Source organism: Emydura macquarii, unplaced genomic scaffold (genome assembly GCF_026122565.2).
Source record: "Emydura macquarii macquarii isolate MOO-44397 ecotype Brisbane River unplaced genomic scaffold, CSIRO-AGI_Emac_v2 contig_318, whole genome shotgun sequence".
In the NCBI taxonomy this organism is placed as follows: Eukaryota; Metazoa; Chordata; order Testudines; family Chelidae; genus Emydura; species Emydura macquarii.
Window position 1 is genome coordinate 4,295,118 of NW_027130455.1, and position 26,226 is coordinate 4,321,343.

The 26,226-nt window shown below is 38.0% G+C and overlaps 1 protein-coding gene across 5 annotated transcripts in view; it reads right to left on the reverse strand.

Annotated features, from left to right (window-relative positions):
• The window catches only part of CNTN5 (contactin 5), a 645,973-nt gene that overhangs the window by 33,908 nt on the left and 585,839 nt on the right, over positions 1 to 26,226 (reverse strand). For all 5 annotated transcript variants that reach the window (XM_067567931.1, XM_067567926.1, XM_067567939.1 and 2 more), the window contains 4 exons: positions 20,658 to 20,816; positions 20,064 to 20,213; positions 5,149 to 5,219; positions 3,684 to 3,918 (listed from right to left, as the gene is read on the reverse strand). In XM_067567931.1, coding sequence (XP_067424032.1) covers positions 3,684 to 3,918; positions 5,149 to 5,219; positions 20,064 to 20,213; positions 20,658 to 20,816 — 615 coding nt within the window. The remainder of the gene's footprint in view (positions 1 to 3,683; positions 3,919 to 5,148; positions 5,220 to 20,063; positions 20,214 to 20,657; positions 20,817 to 26,226) is intronic.

Below are 26,226 nucleotides of genomic sequence, written 5' to 3' on the forward strand. Positions count from 1 at the left end.
AAAAAGTATGCTCCCTCCAGTTATAACCTTGTTATTTCCTTCCCCTCACTCCACCACAGAATACCAATGTGCTGATAACTAACAGAGTTCTATGCTGCCAAAGGAACTCTTTTTATTCTGAAGATATTAACCAACTTGCAAATGTCTCTCTTGCACTTGTACAGGGGTATAAAATGGATAAAATTCAAGTTCTGCTAAATTAAAAGTTTTGAGTAGCATTACCATGTTCATGAATATAAATGATACATTTGTAATAAGTGACATAACAGCTGGAGTTCTCCAAATGATATGGGGGATGTGCCTATAATATTGATTATATATATGACTTCCCAATGGGGCTAGTGACATTAATCAGAGGAGTGTTTAGTAAACTCCTCAGTGTAAATGTTATGATTTCATTATTTAAAAATTCAGTGAAGACAGCTGTAGTTGAACTTTTGCAGGCTCTAATCCAGATGGATCAGCTGGCAAAGATAGGAAATGATCCATTATATTTTACGACTAATATGCCAATTTATTAATTTTCAGGTTAACATAAATCCCATGGAGCCCAGCTATAGCTATGACCAGATCCACAAAACTGCACCTCATGAATGTAAGGTTTTAATGTGAGCCATGATAGTTATACTTAAAAGTATGTAATTTCAGATTCTTTTTCCTAGATGAAAAGAAAAGGATTTTTGGCTTATTTTTTAATTTTAATGAAGGCTGAGAATGTAAAACCAGGAGCTAACAAGAAAAATGTTTCAGCCTGTGTTGTTTCAATATGCATCTCATAATATATGTTGCTGTCTTCCTTAAATGCTTTATTTTCAGTCCTTAAATAGATCAAGTAGTAAAACTCGGAGATCTCTGAAATATGCCACCTGCCCACTTCTCCGCCCCAGAATAACAGTGGAATTATGTTCTCCACTGGGCTGAGTGAGTCAGTACAAAGTTATATGGAAAACTTCTCTGTACAGTCAGTTTTCATTATATGTTCTTTGTACTACACTAATGGTTAGAAACCCCACTCAGCGACTGAAGCTCCACAGTGCTAGGTGCTCTATAAAAACATGGTAAAAAAATCAGCATCTCTAATAGCCACCCAGTGGAGTTCATGACATTGGAAGAGCTGGTTTCCTCATTTATTTGGAAGTTTAAAGCAGCATTCATTATATTACTGTGTGAAATTATAAAACTTTCTTTAAAAAAAAAAAAAGGATAACTTCTATGCTTGAGGGCTTGAGTGAGACTTAATTGGTGCACATGGGCAAAGATGAGTAATTTTTAAAAGTGACCTAAGATCTTAGGGCCAGATTTACAAGGGTATTTAAGTGCCTAAAATGCAGATAGGTGCCTAGTGGGATTTTCAAAAGCACCTGAGTTGGGTACCTAACTACCATTCATTCTCATTGAAAGTCAATAGAAGTTAGGTGCCCAATCTACCGTGCTGCATTTGAAATCCACTGCACACCTATCTGAATCTGTAGGCACCTGAATACCTTTGTATGCCTGGCCCTTAGTCATTTAAGAGCTTAAGTTCCCAGTGAAAATTAATAGAACTTGACAGCTAAGTCACTTTTGATAATTTTACCTTAGGTCTTTCTGCTGGCCCTTTGCACAGGAGTAAATAGAACCTGTTACAAATAACAAGACAGACTACTGAGGACACTTTAGTTAGAATAAGAGCTTGCCAGATCAGCCCCCAGGACTGAAATATATCAGACTGTTGGTCTCTGTTCAATATCTGCTTCCAAACAAAAATCCTGTTTCTTTGTTCCTTTTACTTTTGAGTACAGCATTTTAGGATTCTTGTATAAAAGGTATTTTGGAATGGATTTTGTACTGCACTGTCATTACATACCTTTCATGGACTTATGTTTGGAGAAAAATACGTCATCCCATGGAATTCATCTCACTGAGGGCCAATGTATGGTACCAACACACATACACACAGATTGAATTAGGAAGTTATAATGGGTAGGTATTTTTGGGTGATTGAATTGTGACAAAGAAAATGGGGTTCCAGTGAGTTATTATTATATATCTACTTTGGAAAAAACAAATGAAAATTAATAATCGGTTAATAAATTAATAATTCTAGACTTATCATTTGCAATTTTCATATTTTAAAGTACATTTTAGAAATACTGACTTTTTATATTACCAAGTATTCCATTTTCAGTTTTCTCTAAATAAATAAAAGACAGACCTTAAATATAATACTATTTATTAAAATTGAATTTTCAATACTTGCCATTCAAAACAGGGAAATAACAAGTGGCATTTATTCACTGATATTTTGCAATGGAAAAATCTCTCTCTCTTGCCTCTTAGAAGGCTCTGATTTTCCTTTTTAAATTTGATTCTCTTATCACAGAGTTGGGTTGTTAAAAATAATAAAAGCATCAGAATAAATGATATTACTTCACTGCCTATTAAGTAACAATGAAGTCAAATGTAGGTGACAAAAATATCCCAGTTGTACTGGGACGTCAGATGTCATTTTGATTTTCTCTGGATTTTGAGATGTTCTCATTTTTATAGTGATGTGAATATTTTATAACGTTGCTGCAAACAATTGACGATATGTAGATTACTGACACTTGCTTTGAAAGAATAACGTTTTCCATCTTCTAAAACTGTGGGACAAAAGAAAGGCCAGGATAGTAATGGGTAATCTAGCAGAAAAAAACTGTTACCCATTTGTTGTGACCTAATATGGAAATCAAATTCTAAGTTTTCTACTTAACATCAAATGGTCCCACTGAAAGCAATGGGACTACTTGCAGAGTAAAGTACCACTCAGTATGAGGAGGATTGCTGAATCCAGTCTTTAATATATGAGTGGGTCAAATCATTTGTTGTCAATAATATTTGCCTGTCTTTTCTTCCATCTGTGAATTTTCACAAACTGATTTCTGCAAATATAGCATCAGATCTTCTGCTAGTGTAAATCAGGTTAGCTCCATGGAAACCAGCTGAGTTACATCAATTTACAACTAGTGAAGTCCAGAGTCTTTATCCATAAATATTTTCTGAATAATTTCCAGAACAATTTTCAGCTCCTGGGTTGTTCATAAAGTATTCATTGTCTGTTATTCACAGTGAGGGTTTGGCCATTAAATATAGTTTCTGATCCCTGTTTTAGTAACAAAAACTTTTTAAACAGGAAAATAACAAGTAGCAAAAAATAAAGAACAACCTAAAACACATGTTGTGCACTTTCTTTCCCAAGAAAGAACCATTAATGCAGAGAATTTATGAAATAATCAGATGTTGTCTGTTTGACATAAGTTGTGAATACTGAATAACATGTACCCCCCAAACAATAGTGGTGCAAAGTCAGTCTTTATTTATCTATTTTTTTCATCAGCTGGCCATCTCTATTTAATATGATAAAACAATGATATGATTATTACATATGAGGCAGGATGGCCAAGTGAACAGAGCACTGGACTGGACTCAGGAGACCTGGTTCTAGTCCCAGCTCTGCTGTTGACCTGTTGGGTGACCTTAGGCAAGCCTTGATACCTCCCTGGATGGACCTCAGTTTCCCTGCCTGCAAAATGGGAATAATGATACTTATCTCCTTTGTAAAGTGCTTTGAGATCTATGGATAAAAAAACCACTGTATTTATTATTATCGCTCTTATATGGTTTATAACATGCAGACAAACTTTACAATCTCTCACACTAACCTCCCTCAGCTGAACAGATGATCACAACGGGGCTGAAGGGTCCATCTCCTTTGTTGTTATATACACCAACTTTCACCTCAAAGGGAGTCAGAGGAGGCACACTTTCATCCCTGTAGATGAACTTTGAAGCATCTGAGGATGTCACCATCTTTTCTTTCCACCCTCGTGTTCCATTCGGTCTGAAAGCCACAATGTATCCAAATCCTTCCCCATTCTGAAACTCTTCTGATACTGGCTAAAAAGGAAAGTGCAATGAATCAGTGGCTATTTTATACCTTATTACATTGGAAGCAACCATAATGGGCACATATAAACTGGCTGCTTAACAGAGGTGATTGTATAAAGCAGCAGCAATGGAACTGTACTCAGTACAGCTTATCTCAGAATGGCAATATTTTCTATAGGTTTTGGTGGGGCAGATTGACATCAGTGGACCAATGATCAATTACGCCAGCTGAGGTTTTGCTCCAGTATATCTAACAAGTGGCTGATTCTGCCACCTTTACTCACACTGAGTTATCTGCATTGAATCAAATGAGACGGCTCACATGGAAAGGCATTATTCCAAGTGTCAAGATCAGGCCCTTCGCAACAAATCCAACTCTTGATTTTTAGTGACACATCATGTATTTGTTTTCTATTAAGATTAGCTACCATTTCTGGTGGAATTCCCAATAGAGAGGTGGGGAATATAACTGAAAATGGTAAAAATCTTTTAAAACAAAAGAAAATTTTGAGTGCACCCACTCTCCTATGTATAGTTAGAACAGATGAAATACCTGGATGTCACTGCTAATTTGGCTAATGACTTTACCTAATGCAAGAGGTTTGTGATGCATTTTGTGATGTGTTGCAAACAGTAATAGCAGAAAGATATTCAGAGAACATGATAGAAACACGGGTTAAATAAAAACAGGGGAAAGCATTTGAAATCTTCTGCCTAATTTGGAGATTGCATTCTCTCCCGCTAGTGACAGATCCTCAGGTAGTGTAACCTAGCACAGATCCACTGAAGTGAATACAATTAGTCCAATTTATATCAGCTAAGGCTCTGGCCCTCTGTAGGCTTTTCAGTGTTCTCTCCTACCTTCCTGTCAGACCTAGGAGTTGATGTAAATGTAGTCTCTTTCTCACATACTGAGTTAGCACTGTATCTTGTGCAGAATTCACAGCACATCTACAGAGCCAAGATCAACTTTAGCAGATTGAGTGAGAAGGAAAGCAAGAATGAATAAACTTTACTCTGGGGCTGCTAATCTGAGTGGTAGTCTCTCCAAACTGGCCTCTGCTCTCATCACATGAAAATGTGATGCCCTTCGAGACCTGAACACACATTTAAGAAATGATATTTTGTGTTCATATCTTGATAAGATTTGCTGTAGGGAACCTCAGTACAGTACTTCTTACTCTGCCCTGAAAAAAAATCAACATGAAACAAGGCCTTTAATCAAAAAGAGTCCCTTACCTCCCATGCTATTACTAATTCATGCCGTCTTCCACTTCTGCCACTTACATTAGCTGGCGCTGTCTTTGGAACTATGAACAAAAAGGCAAGGAAAAAAAAAAGAAGAAAGAATGTCCAAGTTATTGACGTTTTCCCCATAGTAATAACCTACTCCAGAAGACACTGAACTGTCAAACCAGGTCAAAAATAACAAAACACAGAACACTGCAGTAAAGAGAACTTGCTTGAGATTGCTGATTGCATTTTAGGGAATCCTGCAATTCATTTAGTGAGTTCAAAATGAATTCAAACTGCTGAGAAGAAAAGAAATGTTCTAGGAAAAGAAGTTACTTTAAAAAACAACAACAACAACAACAAACTGTTCTCCAGGTTATCCCAAATTTTTAGTTTCCTGTTGATTTTTAAGGTTATTTTGTTGGAATTATCCTATTAATACATGTGTTTTTAAAAGGGCAACTAGAAAAGCAAATGTCAGGAATTCTGATATATTTCAGTGTTCAGGGAAAAGGTTGTAAACAAAAATAATGATATTTGCATACATTTTCATAAGTGACCAGTGATTTGGGGTGTTTCAATATCTGGGAGTCCAACCTGAGACACCTTAATGGGGGTCTGTTTCCATAAAGTGCTGTGCACCCATCTTCTAAAAATGCCTTTATCATCTCAAGTTGGGCATTCAACAACAGAAGCACTCCAAATAACCAGTCCTTTCTGAAAATGTCAACTATTAAGTCTTCTTGATTTGCTTTACAGATATGTATGCATTTATAGAACTGACACACTGCATAGCTAAGATGCCAAAGCTACACAGAAAAATATTACAGCTATCATCAATATGGGCTGGGTTACCGTATGCTTTGCCAATTTGGAAAATATTAGCTTTCTTTGGATTCATATAATTTCTTTTCTATCCTTTTCTGCACCGAATGAAGCTCCTAAAATGACTGATGTAGCTTGAATTTATGTAGTGTGTGGTTTATGCCTACATTCTTTATTTGATTAAAAGCATTCTGGAATATAAATTTTCTCTTTTTTCCCTTACACTAGTATATACATCATCTATAGAGATGTACTGTGAGGCATTAACTGTTAAGATCTTATTGTATACCATTTAGTTTATTTATTGGGTAGCACTGTGCCTTTGAACTACAAAGGGAAAAACACATTTAAATAAATGCACACAATTTCCTCTATTTCCCATGTTGATCATTAAGGGCTTAAGTTCAATAATAGTATGGTAGAGTTTATATGCTGGAAACTCACACAGATTTCAGGATTGATTTGTATGGGCTTTTGGAGCCTTCAGCAGGTTTTGACCAAAAAAAAAGAAAGAAGAAGAAGGGCTCAATTCTGATCTCATTTATCAGTGATGTAACACCACTCACTGCACAGGAGTTATTTCTGATTTACATTGATGTAAATGAGATGACAACCAGGACACTTGTGTGTCTATTTACATAAACATACATTTTTAAAATACAAATTTTGCTGTGGTATCTGCAGCTCTCAGAAATTTCTGAGAAATTTCCAGGTCTAAATTGCTGAGGCATGTTCACCTAAGAAACACACTGTAGCTTTTCTCCCTTCAATTCCCCACTTGACCATGCTTAGAGAGGCTCTGTACAATTATTCTCTGCTAGTGGCATGTCACCTACATGCGCTCAGATGATCAAGCGATGCCTTACAGTCATATGATAAAGGGGGAGCAGAGAAGGAGAGCTTCATTAAGGAGATAAATTACAGTTGCTTACTGTTTTCTTTAATTGACTCTTCTCCTTGGCAAATACCTGGAACTTTTCCTAGTATCTTCATGAGAGTACAAGTGGTCTCCTTCATTTCTAGCATTTGGCATTCAGATACTGTATTTTTAATATTTGTGACATGTTACCACCTTGGTGCTATAGACATAGGGTCGTTTGGCAACTATGAACAAAGGGCAAAATTCTCCTCGTTGATCCTTACTGTGTAACTTTATTATATATCCAGTAATGTTTCCCACATGGAACTTCTACTTCTATCAATGATAACAAAAATTAAAAAAAAAAAAAAAAAAAGAGTGCAATCTATGCAATATGAATGTACAGTGCAGAATGGAGAGGAAATTTTGCTCTCTGTCAAACATCACAATGTTTGGGGAATATGATGCATGATCTGTAGTGGTAAGACCCCAAAAACATGATTTTTATAGTCAACTGGCAGTTAATTTACATGCAATAACCATCAAAGCATCTCTACCCAGAGTGTGGGTGTGGTGTTAAGCAAACTCAGGATCCAATTTCAAATCTTCCTAAAAATTACATCTATGAAGTTTCTTTGGGAGGACGGTATGCCCTGTTTACTTTGATTTCATGTTATCAATTCAAAACACTGTGTTCCTTTGAAGTATCTGACTTGATGGCCTTATTTGGTAGTTCAACAAGAAAGGAGGTCCAATGTCTTCTTTCTAGAGGATTCTTGATAATAGCCTTACAGACTGAAGCCTTACTTAAATGAATAAATGTTCAAAGAATAAACCTGTCAAAAGAATGAATCTCCTTTGCACCAAACTGTAAAATATACAGTCATACAGTGAAACTCTCTCAAATGAATAACCATTAAAAGAATAAATGTGTCAAAGGAATAAATTTCCTCTGCACTGCACCAAGCCACAATATGTACAGTCACAGGGGAACACTCTGAAATGAATAACCGTTAAATGAAGAATACTATTAAAAGAAAACATTTTTTTCCAGGCACCAAGGCTGTATATTAGCAGTTTCCCACAGCAACATCACTTTTATATCAGAGTATATAGTTTTATAACTATTTATTCACAAGTTAACTACGTTTAGTGCCATATAATTAGCATCTTCCTGGTCTTCAAGGTATTAATTATCATCAGTGATACACACTCTGATACTGTTGCATTAAATATTGATGTGGTTGTGTACAAACAATTTCTTCCTGTAAATGACAGAGGAATAAGGGCAGGACCCCGTAGTTAAAACCTCTACTTTTTGTATCCATTAGAGGTCAGAAATAGGGTGTTATGTGTTATGAATAGATGGGACCTCCAGTCCCTTAATATGGTATTGTACTACTGAGTTATTGGTTTAATACTAAGTGGTAAATGTGCATCCTACTGGAATATGAATATCATTTCCTTTTGGCTGAACATTGTTTTGTGACATGCATAGAAAGATCCCATCCAAACATAGGATCTGGAACACTGACTCTTTTCCCAAAGCTGCATAATTGATCTCTGTTGGAGGTGGTGTGTGTGGTAACATTAACTTTTACACAGTCCTGAAAGTGCTTGGGATGTGAGGTGGGCTGGAAGGTGTGTGTCAGAGTAAGTTTTACTCATCTTCCAAAAGGTGTTGATGTCCACATCTCAAGTTACTTAGGACAAAACACTGCAGTCCTTACACAGGCAAAACTCCCAGTGACTTCATTGTGAATTTGGCAAGAATAAAAACAGTGAGATTTGTCCCACAATGATTTGGCTAAAACTAACTGTACGCCTAGCTGGAAAAGTGGTGATTTGTTTAAAATAAAATTAAACATGATAAAAACACACAAACACAAAAAACCTCTTGCCTCTCACATGTAACCTAAAAAGGAAAATAATATTCTAATTTTCTTGAAAAGCCAACACCGGATATTTAGTCTCCAACAGTTGTATGAAGCATCTGACAGGAAGAAAGGGCTTCATCTACATGACAGGAAAAAGGAGACACACAAAGCCTAATTAAGTATAAACAAGAGGCAAGTTGTCCAAGAATTTATGAAACAAGCTAATTGCACCTTAAAAACAGTATCGCATTTACTCTTTAAAAAACAGATATTTATATAGCATTAACTTTAATGAGGGTTTGTATGTGGAATGACTATAGGAGCTGGTGGAATTAGTATCAAAAGAGAACAATTATATCAATAAACATATCTTGACTGTTGTGTAGTAAAGTGATTAAAGTACATACTTGGCTGCACTGCCATAATGAGGTGAAATAGACACTGACAACAATAGACTAGCTTCCAGAGACTGGTAATTATACAGTCGGTTTTAGCAATTAAAATAATGTTAGCATTGCTCATCCTTGGCCAGAGTCTGCATCCAATAAAGCAAAAAGTAAAAATTCCATTGATTTCAATGGGAACAGTGGTAGGTCACTGCAGAGTACTTTTAAAAAAACCATCTAAATATCTAAAATTAAAGTCAGATGAATGTTTATGAAGATGGCACAGCATCATTAAAGTCAGCATACTCTAATCTCTTTTTGGTAGCGGTCTATTTTCTTTCCTGTTTGTCAAATACTGGGCACCCCGGCCAGTATTTTCGGAAGTGGCCATTGATTTGTAAAGCCAAAGTGAAACATCATACACCTTTCAGACATTCCATAGCTCCCATTGATTTTAATGGCAGTTGTGGGATCTCAGCTCTTCTGAAATGTAGGCCGATGTATCGCAAGTTAAGCACCCAAAAACTAAAATACCCAAAACATGAGGATGGTCACTTCTGAAAATGCCATCCTTACGAGTAATATGGCATTAAGTAAATAAATAATAATACTATCAGTGAATGTATTTCTCTTTTATGTATTTAGGGAATTATTAAACAACTTTTATGCGAATTATGATGTTCAAGGAGAGTAATGATCAATGCAAGTTTTAATATGGTACCATGATCAAATTATGATTATTTATTTGTATTACAGTAGCACCTAAATGCTATAACCAAGATCCTTACCCTGTAGACATTACAATCTAACAGAGAGGACAAAAAGAAGTATTATTATGCTGTTATTTTTTTCATGGGGAACTGTTAAGAGGACTTGACCAAGATAATACAGAGACTTCCTGGCAGATCCAGGGACTGGACCCAGCCAACTCATAGTCTGACCCACAAACCTATGCTTCCTCTCCTCGATTGCTATCATTGTGAAGATATTTTTCACAAGAATATTGTTTGTATAAAGGTTAAAGTATCTGGTCTACAAAAAGAGAAGATTTTGATATTGCTTCATTCCTTAGGGAAGATGAATTATTAAACTTGTTTTTAATCCTTATGAAAATGTTTGTTCAAGGAACTTTTATAGCTTCTGTTTGTTTGTTTCTTTTAGAGCTTTTTATATCTTGTAAACATTGTACTTAAAAAAAAAAAATGCTTTTCTTGGTTTTTGATCTCAGTTAAGAAATAAGCTTTGCCAACAGCTTAACAAAGCTTCCTAATGCAAGGACTAAAGTAACAAGAAATTCAGCAGGATTTTTGTCCTTGACTGTTTTCCTTACATATATTCTACAGTACACATCTGGGAAGCTGACAAATGTTAAGTAAAAAACCTTTCACCTTCCAAACCACCTCACATCCCCAGCTCTCAAGTTCTCATTCTTCCAGGAAAACATTTCCTACCTCATCTGTATTGGAACAAGTTGTGAAAATGTGTCAGCTTCTCTGAAGAAGTTAATACACCAGATTTAACTGATTGGAAAACAACGGGTGGGGGGGGGGGGGGGACACGACGGGACGACACAACACTTGGTGTTAAGTTTTCTTTGGTGTGTGACATTTGAATTTTAGTACTAAAATAGGCGTAACTGGCATTCACTTGTAATAACTGATGGATGACTGCACCATACTTGCTGAGTACCTCAAAAACTACAACATAAGGAAGTCGGAATGTAAGTGCTATGATATAGATGTCAGGAAAATATCCAAAGACTGAGATTGTCGACTGACCTTATCCAAAGACAATCTCTCAGATTTTCCAGTTAGTTTGCTGCTAACACACAATACTGTACTTGGATCTGGCTCCTGCAATTTTATATAATAGTTAGTGAATTGTTTTTAAACATACCCAAGCAGTTAATGATTGCTATCTTCTTTCTATTTTTGTTTTTGTGACTCCTCCATGCACCATCTTACCCTCAAAGGCCTTAGTTATCCATTTAAACACAGTGAAATCTCAGTTTAGGAATTTATTTGATAGTAAAATAAAATTAATAGTAATGAATAGAAATGCTGAAACCTCTTTTCTCCAGCCGAGAGAAAACTAAAAAACAAACAACAAACCAGACCAAAGAAGCCTATTTTTCACTGTGGCATATTTATTCTTTAGGGTAACTCAAGGAATACCTCATTCAGAGGAAGGTTGATTTATTTATATTTTTGATCCTATATATATATATATATATATATAATCTTCTACCACTAAATGTCATCAGACTATTAGCTTACAGAATCAAGTTTGTATGCACAATTAGCAGGTTATATTCTGAGTCTACTCAATTTCTCTCCTACCCATGTTTCACCATGAATAGATAATGTAATTGATGCTCTGCCCCCAGGCTCCAAATGCCCGGCTGCTTTCGTGGAATGTCTGGCATGTTTAAATTGATGTTATTGGCTCTTTTCACCTTGTGGACCTGTAAAATATGTATCAAAGCTAGAACTGACAGAACTATTGGAGCTGGCTGTGAAATAGATGTGCCAGAAAATCACAGTACTATCCCTATCAGTGAAAGGAGCTATGAAGAGCAATCATGTTAACTAACTATGAACTAAGTAACAAGATCAGGGTTTAATTAGAAAATTAAAGCAAGTGGAAACCTGTTTATTATTCTGTCGATTACCTGATACCATTCCAACTATTGCTGCCATGGGTATTTAAATACTGTACTAATATAAAGTCCTGTAACTGATTTGTGGAAGAAGGAATAAAATAAAATAAAAAAAAAGGGTGGCAGGGAGAGAAAGAGACTCTACTCTCAAGTCAAGCTTGGAGAAGCCACTAAATTTCAGCTGCCAATTCTCATTTAATTATGAAAAAAAATGTAGGTGAATTACACATTCACTGCTGTTGCAGATTATCTATTTGGGCATGATCCTGTCTTGTTGGCTACAGCTCTGTGATGGAGGTGAGGCAGCATCACTTCGCTCAGCTGGGAAGTGTGTTATTGCAGAGCTTCCACATACATAGAGGCAGCCTACCTGCCGTAAATGTGGAGTGCATCGAATGTCCCCACAGATAGCTGGGCATCTCTGCTCATCAATGGGCAGAGAAACTGGAAATACATCTTTTTGAAAATAAATAAATGTCCTTCCACAAACATTTTCTTGAAGGATTCTGATCTAGCTCAGTAAAACTTAAGACCTTCTAAGGTCCCATTGGTGCCAGGGTCTTTCCATCTAAGATTTTAAGGTGAAAAATGAGGAAAAAATAGGAAAAAAAATTATTCTGATTTGAGAAAAAAGAGGACAGGATGATGTATGGGAGTAAATAGGGAAATGATTGGTGGGGTAGTTCTTCCCTCTCCCCTAGCTTTTGGTAAACGCCTCTAGGAAAACAATCTTGAGGTTCAGAAGCCACTCGGTAGATAGTCTCTAACTGTGGTCAAAAGTTCAGGATCCAAGGAACAAGTGGGTACCTGAATGGAGAGCAGTGGAAGGTCACTGCCCGCATGAATCAAGACACAAGAGCTGAAGATACCACTGTCTTCAGTACAGGAAATCAAAAGATCTTGCCCATCTACCTGAACTGCACCTTGCTATGCATCAAGAGGAAAACAAATACCCACTCTCCATAGTAAGAGAAGAAGATACGAGCTATACAGATGGGAATTAACACTTGGCATGAGTTTTTGATGTGAACGGGTCTATAAATAGATATATCCCTTTGCTTAGTAACTTACTGGAAAATTTCTCAACATCAGAGATTATTCCTACAGGGGAATTTTGGATAGGCACAAGCAGACTACTGCACAGATGAGAAGGTCCAAAATAAGGGCTTTTATGCAGAACGTTCAAGAAGGTGGACTCTTCTAGCAGGCTCAAACACTACGTGACACCCTTACCTTGTCAGAAATCTGGACTGGTGGCATGTTTCTGCAGTCACTGGTTGCTGAAGTATCCTGCAACAAAACTGGGCCCAAGGAATCTGGCTGTAAGAAGATGCCATTTGCCCTACAGAGATAGGACCAGTGAGAATGGGGCAGAGTAATCTTGCGAGTCCACAGCTAGCAGAGTGAATCTGTGGATTTCATTTTGAAGCTCTGAGTTTTGGTGAATTGGTTCACTCACTTCAGATCAAATAAAGGGCTGATTCCTTCTTTCTTGGGAGCCAAGAAGCACCTGGAGAAAATCCTGGAAAACGATATGCATTTTGGGACTAAAGTGGGATATCTAAAAGGTGTCAGACACAACCAGAGAGGTTGCTTTCTTGTGTATTATGATGAGTCAGAAATCAAATGGGAGATGTGGACAAGGGATCATAAAAAGGTTACAAAAATCCTGTATAGTGATTGGTCACAGTCTGCACGTCAGAAAAGACAAGGAGAAGGAACACAGGTCCTGTACTATCATAGACCAAGCCACAGAACATTTCCTATACTAGAAACCATCCCAGCATTCCAACTAGGTGGCTCTTTGTATTGAGAATCTGCATTCCCCTCATTCTGCCTCCTTTTATGATAAATTGGACCCTTGAACCTGAGGCTGAAGGACATTTACAAGGCACTATCAAACATACTTTGGAGAGCTGCTGTGCTATTTTTTTTTCCATTTTGATTTTCCCAGTTTTATTGACGTCAACTTATGAGGCATTATTGGAAAGATGTGCGTTGACTAAAATCACTAAAACCAGAATATGAAAAATGTATAAAAAAGAAAAAAGATATGTTGAAAATAGTAAGATGGAAAGTCCTCCTTAATTAAACAAAATGAATGTTAAAACACAATATAAGGTGGGGGAAAATTAAATAAAAATGAGAAATAAATAATGAAGGAATTTAAAAGTCTTCTGTAAAAAACATTAAAGTGCAGTTTTCAATTAAAGACGCCATCAACTGCCCTGTAAATAATACAATGCAGAAATTAAGTTATTTGCTTCTGACTTTATAACCTTATCTAAGACCTGATCCTTCAAGCTACTGAGTCTTTTCTCATATAGTTAAGTCTTTTCTCTTTGAGTTAAAAGTAGACTCCACTAACAGTGCAGGGTGCATCATAAGATCCATAAAGTGAAATTCACCCATGGCAAGTGAATATGGTAACGTCATCAAACACCTGTCAGGGATGGTCTAGATATTACTTAGTCCTGTCATGAGTGCAGGGGACTGGATTAGATGACCTCTCATGGTTCCTTCCAGCCCTGTGATTCTATTAATGGGTCTAGCCCCTCCCATGAGGTGTGGCTCACGCCTTCTCTCTTCCTGGTGCTTGCGATCACCAATATTAGGAATGACTGCCCCAGTCTCCTGGCATGAGTTGGGTCCTAGATTCTCTTCCAGTGCCTGGTGCTTACACCACAGGTGAGTCCTCACTGTGTCATGTGCATGGGTGCTGTCCCTTGAGTAAAATCAATTCAACTAACTGGCAACCAGTGTAAAGCCTAGTACACAACGGACAAAAAAGTACATAAACACAAACCCCAGCAAAGCAATAACACATCAAGCATAACAGTATGAAACTAAAGGTATTTACTGGGAACAAGAAAATAGGATCTGTGTTAGGAAAGGGTTAACTAATATACCCATGCTTCCTGTCCCAGCACTCACAAACTGCTCCCAACTTCCTCCCTGGCACATTCTCGGGAAGATGGCACAGTGAGGTTGAGTCCTGAGACAATGATACAGCTCTGTGTGAATAAAAATGTATTCTTCACCCAGGTGGGGCAGGGTTCTCTCCTGACTCCTACCACCCTTGCTGTTCCTTGGTGTGTCATCTTCCTGGGCTCTCAGCTGGTTCTTGGCAGCTGACACCAGGTCATATTGTTTCTTCTGGTCACTGCTGTGCTGGAACTGCCTGATCCATGCAGCCACCTCTCACAGCAGTCCCAGAACCCCCTTTGGGGGGAGTATGAGTTCAGCAGGGCTTCCCTGAGCTGAGCTGTCTCTCTCCCAGCTTCCAAGCTCAAAAGCTGAAACTAAAGCTGTCTCTCCGGGTCAGGCTGTCCCCTCGCTGGAAACTGTGCAGCCCTAGCTTGTCATTGGTCCAGAAGACGTCTTGTCCAGTTTAACCCAGGCAGAATCCTCCTTACTGGCCTCAGAAGGGGTTTCTGATTCCTTCAGTACTTGCCCCTGACCAACACATGCTGGGAAATGCTTTGGCAGCCATTATAATAGAGCCCCCTAGACACTTAGTCTGGTGCTCCAGGAGCTGGAAAACTTCAAGTGGGGCTTAAACACGCATTATCATTTGTGAGGCTTGTGAGGAAAGGGTGAGAATCCTACTTAGAATTCAAATGGCTGTTCTTCAGGTAACCATCTCTTGGCACTGGAGTGCTTGATAATTTCTGTCCAACCTCAAACCCCACTTCTTAGGGATGTGATTGAGAAGGTGGGGGCTATTCATTTCCAGATATACTTGGACCCCACACCAGTGACCTTGTGGGTAGGTTCCAACCATCCCTTGAAGCTGAGACTACATAAATCAGAGTAATGAGTGAACTCCTGGTGGTTTTAGATGAGAGGTAGGATGGCCATTTTGGTCATGCTAGGCCATCTCAATAGCTTTTAATACAAAAATAATGTCTTCCAGTGGTTCCAAATCAATCATTCTTAGAAGAGACGAATCAGTCAGTGCAGGTGACAGGCAACTGTCTCTCATTAGCAAAGGCTATTTTATGCAGATTTCACCAAGAGTCTATTTTGTCTCTCTCTCTGTCCACTGTAAATAAGATACTGCTTGGCAGGATTGTTTCCAAACATGACAGCGGCAAAGCCAGGTCATATTTTCTAATGCACAAATCTTTTCTCCATCAACCCTGCCTTAAATGAAAGCCTAGATGTTACGGCCAGCTGCAAACATCAGAGTTATTACTTCCTCCGCTCCAGAAAACAGGAGTCTTTCTGCTGGATAGGTGCTGTTGATAAGAAGAGGCAGTCTTTCTCTTCATGCCACTGCCCGCTGAAGTGAAAACTCATTTGTGAGTTCATTTTACAATCTTAGTATCACTTTTGACCATTTGCCTTCCATGGAAAGTTGTGTCAGACATTTATTTATTCTGATTTTTAATTTCTCTAGGCAGCTCTCAAATTTAAAAATGCACAATTTGAAAATCTGAATTTTTCAGCACAAATGTCTCCTACGCTAAATTTGCCAGTTATGCATTTTTTGAAATAATGTCACAGAACGAAAGTCACTCTACCCACCCATGAACTGATAATCCACCTAAAGCAACTTATTGCTTTTAGCTCCTGCCTCGAAGAACCCCCGACTTCTCAAATACCTATGGGTTTGCATCATGCCCAGAAGGTTAGCAAACAAGGCCCTGAGAGATCAAGGAGGGAAGCAAATCCTAGAGTCAAAGACCTTACGGAGAATGCTGGACCAGTTGCTCATTTTTGCTTACAAGAAGGGAGTTTTAGCTTGAGAATTCTCCTGATCTCACAGCTGTGGCAGCATGGGATAGCAGACCTTCTCAGATAACTCCTTCTCCTTGCACTTCAGGCCTTCCTTCAGATCTGACTTGCTCTCATTTCATATCCTTCCCCATCTTCTCTCTGTTAGAAGCTCCAAATTTGGTACCGTCTCCTTTTCTCACAAACATCTCCATTCCTTCTGCCATGCTGCTCCTTCCCCAAAGCCACACAAAACTCTATGTGTCTAGATCATTCAGATCATTCTTAAATGCTCACTGTCTACATGGTCTATCATGATGCAAAACCAACAAAAACAAACAAGAATCAAGCCCTACTGATGCCTAAACATAGTGGCTGTGTAATCACATATCCTTAACCTGAATCTTTCCTCACCCCATTCCTTCCTGGTATATGAGATAATTATACTTGTCCTCTAAATCCATCATTTAAGCCCCCAATCCTGCAACTGGATCTACTAACATGGACCTCTGAGTTCAGTGGAGCCCAGTTTCCAGACTGTGGCTTTTGAGTATAAGCTTTTCAAGGCAGAGATCAGTACCTTTTTGTGAAGCACTTGAGATACTTGAGAGCATTATACAATTATGAATAACATCTTTGTTTGTTATTATTGGTACCTATATCAGTTTTCCATAAACACAGTTCATTAAATTATCATTATGAGTACCCATTTTTAAAAATATCTTTCTAGATTTTAACAAATTGGAAATCCATCCCTTGTTGCAATTAAAAAAAAACTACCTTTTTTCTCTTTTTAAAAAAACCTCAACAAAGAGACAACTGGATAGTGTTTTCACTCATGAGAAGATTCTGAAACTGAAGCAGCGGCAACTGATTTCTGGTTCACCATGCTGTCTTTAACAGATACACTGAATGACAAATTCACCATTTGCTTCAGCTTGTTCCAAAGCCATAAGTTGATTTATTGACATTTGTATGGGATTTAACATGCCATGCTTCAAAACACACACTTAAAGCCAGAACAATTCTGTAGTTAAAAATATTAGAGGGGGAATAAAAAGGGAGCATCAAACTGTGGATGGGAGAATGTTAAAATAAATCATGTAGTGTGATCCTATTTTAGTTCATTAGTCACAAAGTTTTAATTGTATAGCAAATACAAATATTTTTACCTGTAGCACAGTTTGATCCTGGGCACTTCAGCACCTAAACACACACCTCTATCACTTGAGTTAAAGACACAGTAGCAGGCTGTCATCCTCTATGTGTACCAGCCACTAGATAGGGACACAACACATACTATACACATGTCATCCATCCCTGAGATTTTTCCCCTGCTGATTAGTTATTATTGATTGAAATCTCACTGCTAAAAACCACAATAATTGTCCAAAGAAAAAGAAAAATTGGAGGAGATGGGGAAGTCTTTTCAACAGGGTCATAGGGAAATGAATTAGAAAATGCAACTTTTGTTTGGCAAATAACTGAAAAGAAATTAAATAAAACAACCCACACAGACAACATGAGAGCAGGTTACAGCATTAAATTTTCAAAACCCCAGATGGTGAGAAAAATACTCATTCGCAGCCTAAGATACATCTGGCCCATTAAAACACAGAACTGTCCTTTTAAATACAGGATATGAATTCATAAATCTGAGAGAACATAAGTTCTTGGCTGCAGCCTATCACCTGACATAAGCTTCTCTTGGAATGTCTCTGTCCTCTCTGATTTGCATCACCTGTCTAACCAGAGAAGTAGTTAGAACATCTGGGTTCAACAGAATTAGTAATACCAGTACTACATATGGTACAAAACCACGGAAAGCATAAGGTTGATGGTGAAAGCTTTTCCAAACACTATTTTAAATGAGAGTAGTCTCATGTATTTTTTATATCATTTTCCTCCTCTCCCTTCAGATTGTAATGGAGCAAAGTATGAAGCATATGGAGCTCCTGCTTCATAAAAACAAAAGAGAGAGAGAGAGAGGTACTGTGTGACTAAAACAGAGTGAACAAGGCACAGAAGTCTGATAAAATGCATCCTTGCAGGAATGAATGGATCTCCATTGACCTGCATGAAGTTCTATGACTCTCCAGCAAAAGTTATTTAAAACAGAAAAAATAACATTTTTTTTATCACAACTGGTAGAGATTATGTATATATATATATATTAGACCAGTCTAACTGCATCTACCATGACTGTTTTAGGAATGAATGTTTATGTTTGTTTTCTCCACAGACCAGTGAATATAGCTCTCTGATGCACATAATTAACAAAGCTCAAAGGCTGACACTTTTTATTTCAGAACTATGAATGCAGATAGACTATGGCATTACCATTTGCAAGTCTTTTAATCTCCCCTCTTGAGAAGGTAGAAAACGGAATGAGAGGTGACCCATCTAATTATTCAAGGTGCATACCTCTATGCAAATAGTAAAAGCATGGCTGGTTTCATTTAAGCTTGAAAATATAACTACTCTGTGTGATTACCAGCCTATTTACAAGTCACTTAATGGAAAACAAAACAACCAGAAGGGATATAAATAGTGACAGAGAAAAACATCAAGTATTCAGAAGTTAAGATCCACTTGGCTGCCTCTTCCCAAGCCCATCTCTGCCTCCCATCTTTCTTCCTAAACATGGGTCCTTTCTCTGGACTAGCCCCTCTCTCTAAATTGTTCAAAATAAGCTTCCCTCACGTTCCCTTTCAGCCACACACAACTTGTGTCTCCAGCCCCCTTTTTCTCTATAAATTGCTCTTAAGCTCCCACAATTTTGGACATTTGCATTTCCAAGATGTCCAAATAATGTATTTATTATCTGGATAGTGTTTTTGCTAAAGAGAAGGTTCTCAAAATGGAGGCAGTAGCAACTGATTTCTGGTTCACCATTCTGTCTTGAACAGATGCACTAAAAGACAAATTCACCATTTACTTCAGATTTGTCCAAAGCTCTTCATTGGTTTATTTACATTGCATGCCGCAACCAGGAACGTTCTGGATCTCCCCCAGAAGCACAGACACAATTCACTATGGGATACAATGAAATACCCAGAATGCTGCAGCAGTCTGAGGATCAGTAGACACAGTACATGACTAGTAGGACTTCACTGGATTTTCAAACCAATGAAACTTGTGAAGGATTTATACTGAAGAAAAGGGGACAGAAAGAGATTAGGCGATAGAAATTCCTGGGAGGAGGAAAGAATAATGGGCGTGTATGAGCCTGCAGTAGGATGATGGCTGAACCTGTTTATAAAGCAGCAGAGTCTCATGGAAGATCATGGATCAAGAAGGGTCCGGAGCTGCAGGTTAGAGGACAGCGAGCTGTAGAAAGCAGAGGACAGATGCCTAAGGCTTGAAGAAGGTCAGAGAGGGCTGGGCATCTTATCTGAAGTTTTTCCAAACTAAAAAATAATTTTGTTTTGAATAAACAAGTTCTCCCATTGTTAAAAAATATCCCGTTAGGTTAGTGGTGACTGAACACAGAGATGTCTGCAAGATGTAATAGAATGATATTAGTTGTTTTTTTTTTAATTTCCTTGTTCCTGATAGCTCCTGCAGAATAAACTTGTGGCTTTCTAAGTTCTTACCTGCTTCACTGGTTCTGATCACTCGAGATGGTGCACTTGGATCCCCAGTCCCAATTTTATTGGTTGCCACAACTCTGAATTCATATTCCACCCAGGGGTTCAGTTCTACAGCCACGGCAGATTCCATATCACCACTTATGTTATCTGGAACTGTAGAGAGCAAGAAAAATGTTTAAATCATTAAGTCACCTAAAACTCATGTGTAATATGTCAGTGGCAGATGGAACTGAATTTTACAGTATTAAAGATCACTGGAGATAGTGGAAGTCAATGACTCAATACCTCATCAATTAGTGGGTTGGGTTTTTTAAAAAAGTTTATTCAATGCTTCTGAAAGGTGGCTGATTAACTATCTGGAGACAGAAATTCTTTGTTTATCCACAGTTGGGGCAGCCACCCTGCAGGCATATTGTTAAATGACACCCACATGCAATTTTTAAATTTGGATCTTTTAATTTTATTATCTTTTTTTATAATCTTTTATTTAATTTTTTTCATCATCATTCTCTGCAACTGGTGTAGGTGGCTCTTAGTCTCTTGAGCCAGGAGTTTTGACTCAGCCTACTCATATTATTTTTGAAATCTTTCTCTCACCTGTTTTTACTGTCTGCCAGCCAAGTGAAAAGGGGCTACGTGCTTGTAAGTTGTACGAGGAGATAGGGCTGTGATTGTCTGCCCCAGGACTCCAGGATAGCGTCGCTGTGGTTTCTGTAATTTCCTCAACAATCACTATTCCTGGGGGACCAGGAGGACCTAGAAATACGGAGGAAGAATAAAAAGGACCACACTGTCATGCCAATTCATCATCAACCATACAGAAAACGTGTTTCCATAGGGATCTGATGCAATTCAATATTCATGAAATACATAGTTAAGATGCATATCACTGTGGTGGTTGATTTCCATGATTTCTGGTGATACATTGAGATTATTTCTATTTTTTTTAATGTTGCATGAGGGAGAAGCAATTAACATGTTACAGTGATAGCTGTGGAATTGAAAATAGAAACAGAAATTTTTAAAAATAACCAATATTTTTAATTTTTTAAAACCTAAAATAAATTAAAAATAAAATAGTAACCTTTGAAAAGCATGTAGGGTTAAAATAAAGAGCCATGTGTTCTTTTCCTTCCTTCTAACAGTCTTGCGCCACCTACTTGCAGTTCCTTGTTCTGCTTCATCTGAATTTAAGTCCTGATCCAGCAATCGGATTTACATGGGCAAACCCTTATGCCTATACACAGTCCCATTTAAGTCAATACACAGATTCTATTGCCAGAGGAGGCTTTAGACTATAAATTCTTCGAAGTAGTGATGATGCCTTAAAAGCCCAGAGCATTTCACGTGTTGTAAAAGTAATAATAATTACATTAAATTAATAAATATAAAGCAAATTTTGGGTTTTGTAGAGGCAAACACCACGGTTTGTTGCTATGACAGATGAACCATGTTCAAAGTTCTAAGGTCAATATGTCTCTTGAAAACCAGTCAATTTTGATACTCACCAAATCAACAATTTAATATATATATAGTCTCACACATTCAATCATTCAAGCAACTAGGTTTGAACACCATTTAACTTCATTCCCTGAATCATCTAACAGATTACTTGAATGCTTTCTCCCCTCCCCACTCCTGTTTAAGCTAATATTTCAAAGAATGTTTTTTGGTACAGGTAGGGTGACCAGATGTCCTGATTTTATAGGGACAGTCCCGATATTTGAGGCTTTTTCTTATATAGATGCCAATTATTCCTCATCCCCATCCAGATTTTGCTATCTGGTCACCCTAGGTACAGGTCCAGGGGAACCCCCCCTCCCCAAACAACAAAATATGTTTTCACCTCTTTAGAAGTGAATAATGTTATTTTACTCTACTCAGCCGCAGCCAATGAGAATGCATTATTTTTTATTTACATAGGTAATTTGATTAACTAAGATTGCTAACAGATATGGGTCAGAACCAAAAACATACAATCACCCTACCTGTCTTCTCCAGTCGCTACAGACCTCAGTGTTACTGACCTCTGAGAACATATTAACTACCCTGCTATATCAGTATCCTCTCTCCAGCAGTGGTGAGAAGCAGATTCCTCAGAGAAAGGGGTAAGAACCCAACAGTAAGGTTGGGTTTAGTATGCAGATGCCGGGTGGTGGTGGTGGTCTATGAGGTGCCACTCTATGAGGTGGCAAGTGTGGAATAATCTGACCCCCATCATAAATCTTATCCTGGTCTTTCGTAGTTAGATATTGGCTTACGCCATGAAGCGCAAGGTTTAAGATTCATTCAGAAAATTTTCTCATAATTAATTATGAAAAATTTGGATATTCTTGATATCTATATACATATGCAATCCTTTTTTAATTTTAAATTCTTGGTTTTAACAACTTCCTCTGGCAATGAGTTCCACAGTTTAATTACATGTTGTATGCAAAGGCATTTTCTTCAATTGATTTTGAATTTCCCACCTTTTAATTTCATTGAATGTAAATGAAATAACTTATGTTTTAGCAGTCATGTGCCAAGATTTTCTATCAGTATGGCCATAGTCATAAGCATATATTGGCTTCTGTTGGCCCTTCAGATGGCAATAATTAACCCATACTTGAACTGATGCTAGCAACTCTGATCAAAGTTAATGGGAAAGTCAGGCAGTACCCGCTACTAAGTGGATTTGGGGATTAAATCTAGGTTGTTTTGAATTTCTGGGCAAATAGTAATAAACTTCATAGTTTTCTCTTCCCTCTGAAATATTTCTCTCTGAAATAAATTATCAGAATACAAACTATTTGTGATAACTGTATGGAAACTGTATCATTAAATGAAACATTAGAAAACAAGTTATGATCATCCTTTAGCATCACTAATTAAATTATCTGGGCATTTGACATTGTAGGGTATATAATTTTGCCTTGAGTTCTATTGTGTAAAACAGTATATAGCTATTGCTCAATATCTTATTGAAAAAGAAAAAAAAATAAACTGGATACTTCAGAAAAGTCAAAGCCAACACACTATGTGCTTGGAGTCCTTCAGTATCATATGGAGAAATGTCATGTTACATCCAGAATGATGAGAGCAAGGGCAAAAGAGGAACATTAAGCCTGAGCTTAAAAAGGTCTGGAAAATTTTGTAGCTGAAAGTCTCATCTCACCAGGCATGGTGTTTTGCAAACACAAACCAGCTAATAACACTTGACTTTACAGTCCCTCTGATATTCCATTCAACAATATAATATTCGTATAATTTATGATAAAATAATTACAATCTGTGTAATTCACTGTGAAGTTGGAATTATAGCCATTTAGCATATAGGTAGACTAAGGCATAGCATGGTAAAATTACTAGTCTCTGGTCACTGCTGGCAGAGCCTGGACTGGACACCAGGTTCTTTGACTTCTAATCCTTTGTTTCAATCATTTGGTAACACTGTCTCAACAGATATGTGAAGTTTATAACCACTAAACTCTATTTGTCAATATTTGTTATTGAAAAATGAGAAATTAAGCAGGCCCTTAACAGAATTCAGAGCACATACAAAAGGTATTTGCGCTGGAGGGTGGGAGGGACGGGAACAAACACACGAGGTGTACACCTTCTCCCCTGCATGACATTGAGTTCACATCCACAGGGTGCAGCTGTGCATGGCGGAGCTGGGCCATGGGAAGGACGAGACTAGGTCTTCAGCATGTGGAACGAGTAGCTTCCTAAGACCACTCACTCCACATTCGCAGATTCCCTCCCCTGCTCATATTCTCAGGCCAAGCCTTTGGGCTCAGTGCTTCACAGGGCATTTGCCTTAGCTGCTCAAAAACTCCTTCTCTCTCTAACCATAAACTAAGACTAAGGCTGGACTAAGGCACTCGTGGAGCCCGAGGCAAACCATCATACAAGACTTCATGGGGCTCCACCCTTATTTGGAGAGGCAGTGATAGGGGGCTCTGCTTTCCTTCCAGGGAGACAAGGTAGCAGCAAAGTCCCCAAGTACTTACCCCAGCAACTGGGCATGTATATACTTAAGTGAGCAGGGCTCACTGTACTCTTCTCTTGCCACACACGGAGTCCTCTACTGGGCAGGTGTTGGCAGGGCCCTCACCCAATGCAGTGGGTCTTGGAGTTAACACCCGTTGAGATAAATTGGGTGAGTCCCTCCCCCCCCCAGCAATTGTTTCAGCCTATGTGCAGACTCAGGCAGACATTTTCAAGTTTTCCTCACAACCATGATGGCTAGAAACTTTTTATTTTGAATGAACGCTGAGATTCTAATGTAATCATGTGACTTCAGGAGCTGGAGCACTGACCACAATACCAGTGCCCTAATCTGCCCTGGATCTTAAGCAACATTATGGGTCCTTTGTGATACCATTTTCCCTGAAGACTTCATATGTTTATAGAAAGAGTGAATTTCCAACCCCTGTATTATAGTAATAACAACGCATTTCCCTTTACATGAAACGTATAGAAATTTAGTTATGTAGATGTCACAAGGTTCAATACATTTTGATCTCTTATGGTTGCAAAATCTTTTAAGTTATTCATAATCATGACAGTCTCATTAAACTTTCTGGGTGTGTAGTCTCACACTGGCTGCCAGAGGACTGCTAAACACATTTCCATTATCAGGCACTTTAGAAAGGGAATTAATAAGGGACAAAAGCCACAGTGATGACAAATGTCTGATAGTTAGCCCAAGACCTGAGTGCTATGTCGATGTTACTCATTTTGTGGAAATCCCATTAAATTTTAAAGCTGTAATCATTTACAGCGTCAGCCAGATGGCTAAGCTAAAGATGCTTTTCACAAAGGGTGTATTATTGTTCAGGATTTCTAATTTTGTTTTTTAATTTAAAAAAAAAAAGTGAGTTTGTTCAAATGCTCCTCTGTAAACTCTGTTCAGAAAATGACTGGACATAAATGCAATGTGGTTTCATCTTTGTAGGAAAGCCTGCTTGGTGTGGAACATCCATTTATGCAGTGATAGAATCAATAGAAACCTAGCATAAAGGACACTGGTGGATTATCTTCTGACAAAAACAACTCCTCAGTTTAGTTAAGGAATTTTCTTTTATTTAGGACAAAAGAGATGGTGTTTTGGAAAACTTGGTATGTGTTTTGTTTTTTTACTTTATGAATTGTTCTACCCATCAGCTAGTGAGGTTCTTTAGAATTCCTACAGCCATCTGATGTTAATGTGGGATTGCTTGAAAGGTCATTACCAATTACAGTGTTTTAGTAATTCTCTGAAGCATTGCCCTTTCTGTCGAATCCCTAGACAAATCCTGCTATTCTGCTATGTAGTGAAAGGAAGAAACAAACTAATTTCTCATAGCAAGTACTCTACTAAAGACTGATCAGCACAATTCTTATCTTCTGCATGGATAAATCAAGGCTACTCATAACTTCTACCATCATCTCATTTTATTTTTCTTATTGTTAATAAAACGCACTAAAATAGCACCATACATTTACTTGGTATTTTACTGCGTCCTCGTCCTAAAGATCTTGCAGCCTAAGCTGGACAAAAAACAAACAGAAACAAGACACAGGGCAATGGCTCAGTAAAGAGAAAGCATAGAGAACACAGCTGGAAATATTCCTAGGAAAAAGTGGGCTTTCAGGGGGTATTTGAAGGAAGAGATCCTTAGGGTATAAAGAAGAAGGACAAGAAGCTTACTTAACAGAACAAGACTAGTAAAAGGTGACAGCATGAAAGAAGGTAAAGTCAAAAGCAGGGATGGGGGAGCACCAATGAAGCACCAACAGGACCAAGAAGAGGATGGAGGGAAATGAGAATAGAGATGTAGGTGAAGTCAGATTTTGTAGAGTTTGAAAACAAGGACAAGGAGCTTGACAGGAGACAAGTAACTAATCATGGGAATCCAAAAGAGTGGTGATACGCTTCAGAGGATCCTGACAGGAAGAGGAATTTAGCTACTGTATTTTGTGTAAGGGGAGAGTGAAATCAGGAGGAGAAGAGAAGAGCAAAGTTTACAGTAAATCCAGGGGAACCATGAACAAGTCTTGTGGGGAATTTGGGAACTGGGCAGTTTCAAATCTGCCAATGCCTTTGGTAGGCCTGCAGTTTAAGCATCAGAGGTAAAAGGATTGTCAGTGAGTTTATATCTGCTTCGGTCTCATCAGCAGCAATTCTTGCCAACTTTCT